Source organism: Lepidochelys olivacea (assembly GCF_965140295.1).
Source record: "Lepidochelys olivacea isolate rLepOli2 genome assembly, chromosome: 4".
NCBI classification, from domain to species: Eukaryota; Metazoa; Chordata; order Testudines; family Cheloniidae; genus Lepidochelys; species Lepidochelys olivacea.
This window is the reverse complement of record NC_140414.1, coordinates 47,204,980-47,220,441: the sequence shown is the minus strand read 5'-3', so window position 1 is coordinate 47,220,441 and position 15,462 is coordinate 47,204,980. Positions and strand designations below refer to the sequence as shown.

General features: G+C 41.7%; 1 protein-coding gene across 1 annotated transcript in view; it reads right to left on the bottom strand.

Annotated features, from left to right (window-relative positions):
• The window catches only part of FGF2 (fibroblast growth factor 2), a 64,264-nt gene that overhangs the window by 12,571 nt on the left and 36,231 nt on the right, over positions 1–15,462 (bottom strand). Inside the window, exon 2 of the mRNA XM_084625938.1 lies at positions 3,134–3,237. Coding sequence (XP_084482064.1) covers positions 3,134–3,237 — 104 coding nt within the window. The remainder of the gene's footprint in view (positions 1–3,133; positions 3,238–15,462) is intronic.

Genomic DNA, 15,462 nt, shown 5'->3' with positions numbered 1-15,462 from the left:
GTCCAGCAGTACACTCTTCCAAAGCAATGGTTTTCAGTTCTTAATTTCTTAAATGTTTATGGGCAGAAATCAGTAGCAATATACATAGGTGACAAACTCTTAGAAGCCATATTACAGAAACACTGTAATTGGAAACACTGCACCTCTGAGTCAGAAAAAGCATGAAATTGAGAGTACTCATTAAAAGAGAAATAGTGGTTAGGTTTAAAAAAAAATCTTATAATGGACTATTTTCAAGAGCTCCTATAAATAGAAAAAGTAGGGAGCTGCAGGATGAGGCATTACACAACTATTTAAATATTATCCATTTCCAGAAAAAAAACAAAAAACAACCTTTCACAGGCTCAGATGAGAAACACAAAATGACCCAACTTTGCCAGAATTTGAGAAAGAATTCTGTAGTGGACAACAGGAAAAAGCAGACTTCTCCAAGGATAACATCTTACTGGAACTATCAAGATGCAATTGCTGCATATGATGGGACTCTATGCAAAGAACATCATGTAACACAATCATGCAGTATGACATTGGAAATGCTAAGTGTAACCTATCTGAGCATTGAGAAGTTCAAGGACAGGGCTGAGGAGGTCCTATTCTGGCAAGGCAAGAATGTTGCCAAAGAAGTATCCAAGTGTGAAATTTGCAGTTAGTTTATTGCAAAAGAACCAAAGTCACATGATGAAATTTCTGATTGCCCTTGGTGCAAGAATGGCTTAGATCTATTTGAATTAATTGGGAAAGATTATCTTTCCGAAGACAACTCCTTGCATTTTCTTCAACTGAGCTGTTGCACACCACAGGTTAATGACATTGTTACTTGATAAAACAGTTTGTTCACCTTATTGCCAACATCCAATAAGCGTAAGATAAAAAAAAAAAAAAACTGCAACACCAACCACAGAAACCACACACAAATGTAAGCCAAAGCAGGAGAAAAGAAAAATTATGAAAAGAATGCCAATGGTTAATTCCACTGCAAATGGTTGAAAAAAAGATTAAATAAAAAAAGTGACTACAAACACAGCTTTACCATACACACCAAAGCTATGTGTCATAGGTCCATCTTCTAGGAGGAAAAGAAGATATCAAAACAAAACTAAGGACAACATTGGGTCTCTGTTTCTTGAGGGCATCCAGAAAGTTAGTGGCAAAATTAAACACACGCCCACCTAATCAATGGCAATAGAAAACACCAGGAACCCCCAACACAGGCTCTAGGGCAGGGATCCATGTAATTGCATTGCAAAATGAATGGTTCGGAGAATAAGAAATAGTTGTATGATCAGAAAGCCATTGAGGTTCACAGATTATAGCTAGTGTCAGATGTCTCATATCCTGACTTTCCTCCTCTGATGTTTCTGCATATTTTATTGATTGGCTCTAGCAGTTTGTGGCTGTTTCTTGGTTGATGTTTTGTATTTACACTTGATTTTTTGTTAGAGGAAAAAATGTAACAGACATTAATTCCTGCTATGTCATTAAAACACAGCCTTTTGTAACCCTAATAAGTCATGTGACGGAGGCCAGGAAATATATTTGTCTCTTTCAGGACCTGTCTACACAGATAAGTTTACAGCATTGCTATACCTCCTCCTGTGGACACGCTTTCCAGAATATGAATGTCCACACAGGAAGTTAATTATATCCGTATAATTATACCAGTACAGTCATACTGGTAAACCTCCCCATGTAGACACCACCTTACAAACAATCCCTTGCATCATCTCCCTTTTGTTTGCACGACCTTACAGACAGCACTGCTGAAGACTTTCTAGGAAAACAAGGGCCAGATTCAGCCCACACACTACTCCCTTCCTGCTGCTCATCTGGTGTAAAGAGACCATTAAAAATGACTTAAAAAGGACAACTGTGGATCTGTCCTGGTATGGAGAGTCTGCTGGGGGCAGAAGAGGGTGTGTACCAGACTGTGCTGTGCTCCAGTGAATCCTGCTGGTACAACAGTCCCTTGGGATTGCTCCTAACCTACATAAATTAGAGGTTCCCTGAGGCTGCTCTAAATTATGGGGAGGCAGGAGGAAAGGAGGCTGAACTGGGTCTCAACTGCCTTGAGGATTAGAAGAACAGAAAATACTTTTAGCCCTCCTCTTGTATTCTTCACTACTTGGAGCTCAGCTGAAAGTTAGGAACTAATCCAATAAGGCTTTAGCTAAGAAGAATTTCATGGAATATTTACACTGCTGTGTTCCAGAATAACCAAAGTACTAGAGAGTCACTTAAGAGCTGGTAGAGAACTTCTGGAAGGAAATATTACGGTGATATAATGGCTGGTCACTAATGTTGGGTGTTTGGGTTAAATGGATCTATATGAAAAATGTACAGGTAAAGACACCAAAAGTTTACACTTAAATTGAATAAACCCTCAGAACATAGACATTATGTGTGTTGTAAGTAAAATGAAAATGGCCCCAACACTGTAGGTCCTGAAACAGAATTGAAAACATCTTTTATAGGTTGATGTTAAAGTATATAGGAGCGCTGAGAGCTTGAAAACCAGTTAATTTTTTAAAAAGGTAAGTGGTTTCAGGTGCTCCACTTGCTCTTTGACTCTACCTACTCTAAGTGGTGCCGTTTCACAGACATTTTCAAAAATGTCCCTCCTCGTTTCCCAGTCTGGATAAAAATAAATTCTCACAAAACAAGAGAAACTGACTCACTATAAAGACAGAACTATGAAAGACCACGGTCAAAAAATACAAATTCAAGCAAACTTGGGGGGAGAGGGGACCAAAAAAACCCCAAAACCACAGTTTTCACCCATCGAATTGCTTTCACTTACATTTAAGATTACTGTAACGATGGTAGTAATTCCATTTTTGGAAATAAGTGGGATTTTTTTTAAATCAACCCATTCCCTTTAAACAAAATCACTAACTTTTCTCTTGGCCTTATGCCCTCTGCAGGCAGAGCCAGTGTGGTGTGGCTCTGCTGCCTAGGCGTGGGGAAGGATGCCTCTTTCCAGTGCTGAGCCCCATTATTCAGGCTGGGTGCTGTAGGCACAATTTGGCTATAAACAATTTGATGTAACTGGATACCTGAGTAACTCCTATGTCTCCAACAGCAGCTGCTAAACATGAAAGAAGGTGAAGTAAAGAATGAACCTAGCGTTGCTTACCAATGCCAATAATCTGCCGTCCTCCTTCATAGCAAGGAAACGATTTGCACATACGCCTTTGATTGACACCACTCCTCTTTCTTCTGCCTGAAGTTGCAATTTGACTAGGAACAAAAAGATAAAGTCAGTTCTCAAAGCCATTGCTGTTTCATCATCTAACGAAGATTAAGCTGGACAAAGACCTGGATGTAGCTGTGACATTGCTCTACATATGCTTTATGAAAATATGCTTATGAATGACTAAGTATGCTTTATGCAAAAGATCTCTTGTAAGGTAGCATTACAAAGCTTATAATCTACTGAGTGTATTAATCCTATTTGTATGCATGTATCATTCTTGTATCTGAAGCTAGAAATATCAAGTATAACTGAGGTCCTATTGTAATTATGCAAAGTAGGGGCCATTAATGGTGGTTTAGAATCTTGATGACTCCCATTGACTAGGACAATTGGTTGTGGGTGGTTTATTTACCTGCAAGCCTTCCTGTGTACATGTGAGCCAGCCTGTCGGTAATGAAGTATGAGGTCTTACAGAGACATGTGACCATGTCACCTGATGATGAAATCCATCTTAAATCTGTTACTTTTCTATTTAGAAGGAGGGGTGAGGACCCAGAGAGACAAAAGATTCCCGCTTTGTGCCAAAGCTAAAAAAGGGGGTGGAGCAGAACAAAGGTGGCTGCCAGTCATGAGAGAGCCCCTGTTTTCCACCTAAGATGTCTGCTGGAACTAACAAGGTCTGTACCAGGGGAAAGGACTAGGCCCAGACAAGAAAGGCATCTAGTCTGTGAAAGAAGCTTATTGGAACATCTCGGAGGGCGAGATATTACCTGTAATCAGTTTCTTAAGGTATTAGGCTTAGACTTGCGTGTTTTTGCATGGTGACTTACTTTCTTGTCTGTTATTACTGGAAACTACTTAAATCCTACTTTTTATACTTAATAAAATCATTTTTCTTTATTAATGAACCCAGAGTAAGTAATTAATACCTGGGGAAGCAAACAGCTGTGCGTGTCTCTCTATCAGTGTTACAGAGGGTGGACAATTTATGAGTTTACCCTGTATGAGCTTTATGCACGAAAACAGACTCAGAAGTAACTTCAGCACATCAGGTGACTGTCCCAAGGAGGTCTCTGTGACCAAACCCATCACAGTGGCATAGTTGAGCTGATTGCTTTGAGATACTGATAGTGATTTTAAGTGTGCTGGCCGGAGAACAGACAAAGTGGCTACTGGTTTGCTATTTTCGGGTATTAATACCCCCAGGAATCAATCACTCTGGGTACATTAACAAACAAAAGTGATTTTATTAAGGATAAACTTAAGTAGTTTCAAGTAATAAAACAGACAAAAGAAAGTAAGTCACCAAGCAAAATAAAGTGAAAACACGCAAATCTAAGCCTAATTGATTAAGAAACTGATTACAGGTAATAGCTCACCCTCCAAGATGTTCCAATAAGCTTCTTTCACAGACTAGACTCCTTTCTAGTCTTGGCCCAATTCTTATTCACATCCATAAGCATATTTTCATAAAGCATATGGAGAGCAATGTCACAGTAGCATATTACAGGAAGATTAGATGTGGAAAAATTAATTTTCTGACTCAAGAATCTAATAAGGAAATGCACAACACAACACAAATTAAATAGTTATCACCAGACTTGCACTATAACCCTATAAAGGGATCTTGCATACCTATTATGTATACATATGCTTCTATGTGTAGGTCAGAATCAGCACAAATTCCTAAAAAACAGGAACATTTATGGTGGTTGTATTGGGGAAGTCATAGTTAAGGTTGAGAGGACATTCACATTTAAAGTAGGACAGAAGTCCCTTTGTTTCACACTTTAATGATTGAATTTAGTCTCAAAGTTCAGCACAGTTAACTGCTCATACGATGTGAATTTCTATGTAATTTGTTTAAGTAAAATGTTTCCTAACATTTCAAAGTCAATATTTTCTACACTTTACTTGTAAGGAAGTACCTACATTCAGTCTAGATTGTTGGATATTAGACATTAGACTTTTGTGCATTAAAGGCATGAATCTGCACCACTGTTCCCTCTAAGCTGTGTGCGCACGCACAAATCCTAAACCCCGCACACACGGCGAAACACTGCACGCACAAAAATTTGCACAAAAGAAATGTTTTGTGCACACGGCCTGTCATCTTAAGATCATTTATTATTTGTATTACAATACTAGCCAGGGGATTCATTATGTTATACAGACATAGTAAGAGACAGTCCTGCATCAAAGCCCTAGGACACAGCTGGGAATAAGATGGACACATTGAGCCACACTGTATTGCAAAACATTGTTAATAAAGGTTTCTAGTTTTCCTCAGAAGCGTCCTGCAGCAGGGAGACCTGACCGAGCCACCAACCACTGGGAAGGCGGAAAAAGCTAGAAGGAACTTCAGCAGGCAGGGTAGTCCCCTGGTGCCAGTGACTCACTGATCTTACGTGCCCCCCTCAGCCCCTCCAGCTGTAAGCAAGCGGAAGTATCCATTGTAACCAATCTGTGGCTCTTAGCAGGAAGATGGAATTGATACTATACAGAAACAAAACTAACCAGATGAGTAGATTCACCTTGAGAATAGATTATTGAACAGGCCAGATCCTCAGCTGATGTAAACTGGGATAGGACCACTTAACTACACCAATCTACACTATTGGAGGCTCTAGTCCAAAATGTTCAAGTGTTGCTTAACTGTTCTAAGTAGTTTACATATTCCACGATCCTGTTCGGTGTAATATTTAAATAGTTTACTGTGAAGAACATTTGACTTGTACCCTTTAAGTAACCTATAGTAAAGAATAAAACAGTTCTAAGGGACTAGGTACTACTTAAAATTAGGCAATGTTTCTTTTACAAAAAGAAAAGGAGCACTTGTGGCACCTTAGAGACTAACCAATTATTTGAGCATAAGCTTTCGTGAGCAACAGCTCACTTCATCTGATGCAACAGATGAAGTGAGCTTTAGCTCACGAAAGCTTTTGCTCAAATAAATTGGTTAGTCTCTAAGGTGCCACAAGTACTCCTTTTCTTTTTGCAAATACAGACCAACACAACTGCTACTCTGAAACCTTTCTTTTACAGATTTTTTTCCTGTGAGGAAGGGGAATAGAACTTATGGCCTATTTTTATGTATTCTTTACTGCAATCCAAAGGGATTTTTCTTTTGAGATTTCTCTTTAGCAAGCCACCACAGAGAGACATGTACAGTTAAGAGATTTTAAAAATCTGTGGACACTTTCCATGTAGTACAGAAACCTGTTTAGTCATAAACAGGCATTTGAAATGTTTAATAATGGAATGATTATTAGAGTGTCAAAATTACAATTCCCATTTAAGCCAATTAAATCAAAACTGTGCTTGTAAATAGCTCCAGAAATCTGCAGTACTGCTGGGTGAGGTGAAAGCGTGGAGAGTAACTGTGCTGGGGAAGCATTCACCATACACTTAATGAGACTATCTAGATACAGCTGTGTGAATTGGGTGTGAAAAGTAATATTGGATTACATCTGGCAAGGGCTCATTAGGCTTCCTGGTGTCTTTCAGAAAGAAGTTATAGGGGCACTGTCAAATTAAATATGCACCAAAGTTTAAATTGTGAAAATCAGTTTTTTAAAAAAACTGAAGACCTGTACAATTGTTTCCACAATTAAATAATAGTGAAAAGTGTTGTTTTAAACAAACATCCCCATTCAGTATTTCAAAACTACTGCAGCATTAAGAGCCCCAAAGAGAAACTGACCTCACTGATTTTCATTGTCCATGCTGAGAAATACAAAGCAAACAGAGCCAAAATGTTGACAAACTGAATTTTTAAAGGTTTCACTTTTAATATTTTATGAGGCTGTTAGTAAAATGGATAATGCAATGTTTTTCTTTGCCATTTATGCCATAAGTGAAGTGCAGTGGTTGAGTGATTAAGGCACTTGATTATGCTCCTGAAGAATGTGGACTTAAGTCTTGCTCAACTCATGCTGAAAGGCCACATCCAGCTCACCCAGCTGCAAAATGGGTACCTGGTCCACTGGGTTAGGGCAGTCAAAGATGGTTGGACATGATGCTGGCCACAGCACTCTTGCATACCATTGGCTAAGAAACTGATGTGCCTTAACTGTGTCAACCCAATGAGCCATTGGCTCAGAGGAACTTTGACTTATGATGCAAGCTAACACAGTCTTTTACTGAACTGAAGATTCCAAGATACACTGTGCTAATCTACACTTTTATGTATGCTTTATGTCCCAATACAATAATTTCAATAGGCTTCACATCTGGCCATATACAAATGTATTATAAAAGTTGAGACAGTATTTGGAAAAGAAAAATATAAACTTTTTTAAAAGTCACATCACATCCTTAGCAGCAATTAGGATCTCATTGGTATTGAGTTTCAGTCAGCTAGCCTTCAACATTAAAAACATGTAAGAACCATGCAAATCAAATCACATCAAACCTTAATTTCAAAATATTGAGAGAACACGTGCAGAGGAAATTCTGACAGTAATGTCTGGATCAAGAGCTTGCTGAGGTGTTTGTGTGTCTATGCGCTTAACAAAAAAAGTTAAGGGTTAGAGGTGGGGAATTTAAACCCCTTTGAAAGTCAAAAGGTCACAGTCAAATAGTTTTAGATATACAAATCAGACCACATGGAAGAGATTGTAGCTGTATGAAATTCTCAGGGTAAGCATACAGGGTTGCCAAGTTAGTCAGGCCAAAAACAATTGACCACTTTAAAGGGAAAATTAAGTAAATTCTGTCGAGAAATGGAAGTAATCTAACCCATCTCCCATGAGAAGTAAAAAATAATTAATTGCATTCTGTACCTAACATTCTGGTTACACCAGAGGTGGGCAAACTATGGCCCATGGGCCACATCCGGCCCATGGGACAGTCCTACTCAGCCCCTGAGCTCCCGGAGGGGGCGGCTAGTCCCCGGCCCCTCCTCCACTTTCCCCCTTTCCCCGCAGCCACACGGACAGCGCGGATTGCGCCAGCCCACCTCCTAGGCTTTCCAATAAGCCTGTCCTGCCGCTCTAAGCGGCATGGTAAGGGGGCGGGGGTGTGGATAGGGGTCAGGGGACAAGGAGCGGGGGTGGGCTGGATGGGTCAGAGGTTCTAGGGGGACAGGGGGCAGGCTGTTTGCGGAGGCACAGCCTTCCCTACCCGGCCCTCCATACCATTTCACAGCCCCGATATGGCTCTGTGGCCAAAAAGTTTGCCCACCCCTGGTTAGACAGTTATTGGTGACCTGCACTATAAGGAAGAGTAAAACATTAACTAATTCTTTTATATTTAACTATGGAAATATTAAATTTGGTCCTAGTATCCATGTAAATTTGTTTCATAGTGCCACTTCTGCAAGAGAAGTCTTTGGAAATATAACCCTAAGGAAAGGTTTGTCAGACAGGCATGTGACATGACAGTAAAGAGTTATCCTCTAAAGATGCATTTATCTGCAGTTGTGGCAAGAAACATTTATTCTCACAAACTAAAGTATAGTAGTAGGATAGTTTTAAACAAAAAACAGATCAACCAAACATAAAATGGGGGACTAAACTGTATGTTTCCACACATTGCTCTGGCACTCTCCTGAATGGGATTTCCCCCACCTTGTGGAGTGAAAAAGTATTTCACTCTCCATGTTCATAAATTCTTGGCATGGTCTTCAATTTATACAATGAATGCCAAGTGCAAAGGCATGACAAAAATCAGTAGGCACCTAACATTGACAGAAAACTAAGCACCCCATCTGAACGTCTCAAAGATGAGAACTAGATCATCAGGCTGTCTTAGTTTTATTATATACCAATATAATAGTCTGCATACGTGGTCTACAAAAAATAGGACTGGATACATTAGTCACTACTAGTGATCTTTGCAAACTAAAACAATATCACACCAGTAAAACTAAAGCTATAGCTTTGCTAAGCTAAAATCCTGCATGGGTTAGGAAACAATACCCCTTATGCCACAGCACTATAACTAAAGGCCAGCTGCAACACACAAGGATTTCGTCTTCCTCTAGAGTGCCAGCAGTATAGGAATAAAACCTTAACCAACCAATGATCTGACCCTGACAAGTACTGTATCTCTGTGCATCAAAATGTTAAATAAAATGCATAGGAGCATACACAATAAAGCACATATGGCTCCTAATGCAGCTTGAGGAACATAAGCAGTGTTATTAATAGACAGTCTTTCCTCAATGAGGATTAAGAACATAAAAGACTGCCTTGTCAGATTACAGCAATGATCCACTTAGTCCAGTATATTTTAATACTGTATCCTTCCATGAGCCAAATGTTCCCACTGGGGAAAAAAAAACAGCCAAAAATAAGCCATAGGCCTGACAATTCATGTATGTAATTTTATGCCAGGATGGAATTTTTCTGGGAAGTAACAGGCAAAATGGATTAGGCCTTTGGGAGACAAAAGCATTATGCATAAGTAAAAATGGAGGAAGAATGGTGCTGTTAGAGCACCTACCTGAATCTCAGGAGACAGGTTCAATTCCCTATTCTGCCACAAACTTTTTGTGGGGTAATGGGAGCTACAAACAGAAAATCTGAGCATTTCCCCCAATCTTTTTAGATTCAGCACAACTACAGAAGAGTTTGGCATAGAAACTCCACATTTTCTACAGTCTGTGTGAAACTTGTGCCTTTGACTAGTTAGTGTCTGAATAGCTGACAGAATTGTTTGGTTATTAAAAGCAATTTATATGTACAATATGGGCTCTGCCAAACCAAGTACAAGCTGCACTGGAGCTTTGTAGAGAAAAAGAATAAGAACTTGGGTCATTCTAAAAAGATATATGTACACTGCACACTTCTTTCAGCAGCATGTAACATACATACATACATACATGTGTAGCCTCTCAACATGGGTATAAACAACAGTATAGCCAGTGAGGCTCAGCTTAGGCAAGTAGAATCAAGACATGCCTCAATCGTCTATGTACGTACGTGAGTATATACCCTATACCAGAGGTGGGCAAACTACGGCCCGTGGGCCACATCCGGCCTGCGGACCGTCCTGCCTGGCCCCTGAGCTCTTGGCTGGAGAGGCTAGCCCCCGGGCCCTCCCCTGCTGTCCCTCCACCCCACAGCCATGCCACTGCGTGGGCAGCACTCTGGGCAGCAGGGCTGCGTGCTCCTGCAGCGCAGAGTGGCAGCATGTCTAGCTCTGGCTGGGCAGTGCAGCTGCCAGACATGCTGCTCTGAGCAGCATGATAAGGGGGTGGGCAGTTGGGTAAGGAGCAGGGGGCAGTTGGATGGGGCAGAGGCTCGGGGGGGGGGGGGGGCAGGGGTTCTGGGAGGTGGTGGTCAGCGGACAAGGAGCAGGGGGGGCAGTCGGGGGCAGGGGCCAGACTGTTTGTGGAGGCACAGCCTTCCCTACCCAGCCCTCCCATACAGTTTCGCACCTCAATGTGGCCCCTGGGCCAAAAAGTTTCCCACCCATGCCCTATATGCTCTCTACCTCGCCCAAGCAGTGGCTCTTCCCCACCCCACCCATACTGCTATTTTTAGCCACAGTGTTCTGCTCCTAGAGCCTTTCCCCGCCACAGGAAAAGACTTCTGTGGAAGAGAAAGGCTCTGGCATGCGGAAGGCAGAGGAGAAAGGCTCAGGCAGCTCTCTACTGCAGGAAAAGACTCCAGCAACAGGAAGACAGCAAGGAAAAACTCCACCAGCTCCTTGTTGCTGGAGCCTTTCCTTGTAGCAGGAAAAGGCTTTAGCAAGAGGATTTTCCAGCTGCTTCCCTGCTGCCAAAGCCTTTCCTCACCATAGTGAAAGTCTCCAGCTCCCTGCTGCCGCTGAAGCATTTCCCGGCTGCCAGTCTTTCACTGACATGGTGTAGTTACACAAGCAGTGTGGACGAGGCCTGCTTTTCACTGCACGGTGTAGCTACGTATATCCCACACACTGCTGCCAATGGTGTTTAATGTAGACATAGCCTTGAAGATACTGCCCAAGCTGCTTTATGCCTGGCAGCCTGGCTCTCAAATGCCCTGAGTAGATGTAGAAAGTGATTTACAGTGAACACCCACAAACAATTGTAAAGGAAAGACTGCTAAGCTTTTCTAATACAATTTATATATACATACCTCTCCCTGCCCCCCCAAAAAAGCATTACTGATGATTTGCACCAGTGCAGAGCAGTCCTGGGCAGTTCTAAAAGAAAGACCATATCCTGCTCTTCCAAAATTTACCTGGCTAGATTTATTACTCACATATCTAAAAAGGGAAGTATTTGCTCTTAGGTACAAGTAGCAGCAAATTCAAGACTGTATAAAAACAGCTGGAATGTACCCATCTCATCAACTACTTATCTGTTACAATGCTGTTTTAATTGATGATGCTAGTGCTCCAATCACATCTGCTTCTGAGGTGAGGTGTATGTGACATGACAGTATCCTGGTTCACTTCATAATCTTAAGTATGCAGCACAGTAAAAACACCTGTAATTGTACACACCTGGATCTTTAACTTGGATTTACTAAAGCAGATTTAGCCATTTCATTAGCCAAATGAGTTTTTTTGCAGTTACTTATGGGAACTTTTCTAAGTCACAATCTGTTTGTCATCCTCTTGACTTGAAAAATGCTTTCCACAAAGGGATCACTTACAAACCCTTTCTCCAGCGGCTAATTGAGGATGGAGTTTCAGATTTCCAGTGTGGCAATTCTACATCTTGCCAACAGAAAATCATGTGAGCAAAGTTACTTTCCTATAAAGATCCATGGCAACCTCTACAGCTAACTGCAACAGTCAAAATTTAGCTCTTGGAGGGATTGTCAAATGAATGGTGTTTGAAGTGTTCCAATAAGTGGGTAAAGCAAATCAGGGACAAAATAAAAGGAAGATGAGCTCCTTCCCAAATATGAAACCTTTGACTATTTGGATATTTGTGTTTTGACAAGATGATCTTCTGGGAGTAATGTATATTCTGAATAATACATTTACTAACATTTATACTAGATTAATAGCTAAAATATGTTACATTATTCTAAAGCTATAAAGTATTATAATACCCATTACTTGCAGGATAAAGTTTGGTTTTAATGCTGCAGCATATTCCTAGCCCTTTCATAGAATCATAGGACTGGAAGAGGCCTCAAGATGTCTTCTAGTCTAGTCCCCTGCACTCCAAGCAGGACTAAGTATTAACTAGACCATCCTTACAGGTGTTTGTCTAACCTGCTCTTAAAAGTCTCCAATGGTGGAGATTCCACTACATTCCTAGGCAATTTATTCCAGTGCTTAGTCACCCTGAGAGTTAGGGCTTGTCTACACTAGACAGCTTACAGTGGCACCGATGCAGCTACACCACTTTAAGATCACTTGTGTAGCTGCTCTATGCCGACAGGAGAGAATTTTCCCTTCAGCATAATAAAACCACGTCCACAAGCTGCGGCAGCTTTATTGGCATGAGAAACTCCCAAAAGTGGTAGTGTAGACATGGCCCTAGGAAACTTTTCCAAATGTCCAACTTAAACTGCCCTTGCTGCAATTTAAGCCCATTGCTTCTTCTCCTTAACCTCTGCGGATAGAACAATAATTTCTCTCCCTCCTCCTTGTAACAGCCTTTTATGTCCCCCCTCAGTCTTCTCTTCTCCGGACTAAACGACCCCAATTTTTTTTCTTCAATCTTCCCTCATAGGTCATATTTTCTAGATCTGTAATCATTTTTGTGGATCTTCTCTGGACTTTCTCCAATTTGTCCCCATCTTTTCTGAAATGCAGTGCCCAGAACTGGACAAAATACTCCAGATGAGGTCTAATCAGCATGGAGTAGAGCAGAAGAATTAAGTCTCGTGTCTTGCTTACAACTCTCCTGCTAATACATCCCAGAATGAAGTTTGCTTTTTTTTGCGCAACAGTGTTAACCTGTCTGCTCAGATTTAGCTTGTGACCCACTATGACCCTCAGATCCCTTACTGCTGTACTCCTTCCTAGGCAGTCATTTCCCATTTTGTATGTGCACAACTGATTGTTCCTTCCTAACTGGAGTACTTTGTATTTGTCCCTATTGAATTTTATCCTATTTACTTCAGACCATTCCTCCAGTTTGTTCAGATCATTTTGAATTTGAATCCTATCCTCCAAGAACTTGAAACCCCTCCCACCTTGGTTTTTCCACAAGCCAATGAGCCTTCCTAATGAGCCTTCCTGATTGGGCAGGAGAACCTGCAGATTGCAACTTGAGCCTTGCAGTGACAGCAGCACAGCAGGTTCTCAACGGTGAACCATGCCTGCCATTGCACTTATCCTGCTCTTGCCTCAAACCCTTGTTCCAGCCTTGTCTTCCTTCTTCTCCCATCCAGTCTCTGCCTCCCTGCCCAGCTCCCTATCCTGACTCCACTTCCAACTTGGCTTCTTGACCCTGACTTTGGCTTACCCTTTGGCTTGGTGAGCGGATCTTGACTCTAGTTTTGATCTTTGATTTGGCTCCTCAACACTGATCGTAGCTTCACCCTCAGCCCACTACTTGACTCCTACATCTACACTTGCCAATATGCCAAACTGCCACCACAACCACCAGACAAGATCTTGCTCCACTCGTTGGGTAGGCCATGCCCCAGCAGATTATAGTTTGAGCAACCCAAAGAGACCAGACGTAGGAAGCACATGGGCTTAATGACATGGAGGTTCCTTCTAGAACTATCACAGTGGGAGCCCAGCTCACCCTTGTGGGCTTAGGGCTTTACAAGAACAGGAAGTTAGATATTAGTTGTGTTTTACCTTTTATTTTCTTGTAACCAAATTCTCTGACCTGTATGTCTCGATACTTGTAATCACTTACCATATTTCTTTCTGTATAAAATAAACTTGTTTTATTGTTTTATCAAAACCAGTGTGCTTGGAGTGAAGTGTTTGGAAACTACATTTGAGATAAAAGAAAATAATATGCACAAATCCTTTTAATAAAATGACCAACTTTATATGAGCTTTTGTTGTCCATGAGAATACTGGATAGTATAAGATACACATTTCTGGGAGAAAGTCTGGGACTGGGAATTTGAATTACACTGCAGAGCAACACCAGCAAGAGTGGCTAGCCATAGCACTCATACAGTATAGCTGGGAGTAATTTACATGTTAGAGGCTGTGAGACAGCAGACCCAGAGTGGTTGCTCTCACAGCGAAGCGTGTAAAAGGCACTCAAGGCTGGAGAACTGAGGGGACACAGCGATTCAACAATCTAGATTATACCCTGGGTAATGTTACCCTTCCTTCTACAGCAAGGCTTCCACCACCACAGGGATCACTTTTACCTTTCTGAAGGAGATCCCCAATTCTTGGATTTGGGTATGTGACACAACGCTGCCATTTCAGCCACCTTAAGACCAGGAATCTGGTATTTCTGGTGGCCAGCCTTACAAAAAAAGATGTCAAGGACTGTTAGGACATATGATCTCTGCCCCCACACTAGAACACTGCACGAGACCAGTGGACCTTCTCCAGATCCTTCCCACACTGCCATGATCTTTGTCCACCTTTTGATGGACTTCCTTGTGGAGCTGTTCTGCTCCCAAGGCTATTCACTGGTCCTAACAGTTGTGGATCTCCTGACACAAGCAGCCCATTTCATTCCCTGCCTTGCCCTTTCATTACCCTGTGAAACATGTCTCTTCTTGGACCACACGGTCTGGTACCACAGCATGCCAGAACACATCATCGTTTCTGATCAGGATGCCCAGTTAGTCTCCTGATTTGGCAGGAATTCCTCCATCTCAACGGTACCCACCCCACCCCGAGACTGATGGCCAGACCAAAAGAGTCAACCAGACACTGGAACATTACCTTCACTGTTTCATGAAATTTTCACCAACATGATTGGGTTCCCGATATGCCTAGTGGAATTCACTTACAATAAGCAACCCACACCTTTATCCGGCAAAGCATGGTCTTTGCAAACTTTGGTTTTCATCCCCAGTTTCCTACTGAACTATAAGAAGGCCCCTCCATTCCGGCAGCCACAGCCTTGGTCCTCCATACCCAACAAATTAATCAGGAGTTATGGCATAATTTGGCAGCTGGCAAGAAGCTTACAAAAGCTATGTCAGTCAACATCAACAAGTCACCCCAGACTTAAATGTAGATGATAGGTGTGGCTCTCCACCCAGAACTTGAAGCCAACCTGTCTCTCTGTCACACTTGACCACAAGTACTTTGGCCCCTTTCATATCTCTCAGAAAATAAATCCAGTGACCTTCAAACTCTAACGCCTGAACTCCTTCAAGATGTCTACCTTCTCAAATCATTCATCAATGAACCCTTCCCTGGACAGATGGATCCACCCTTGA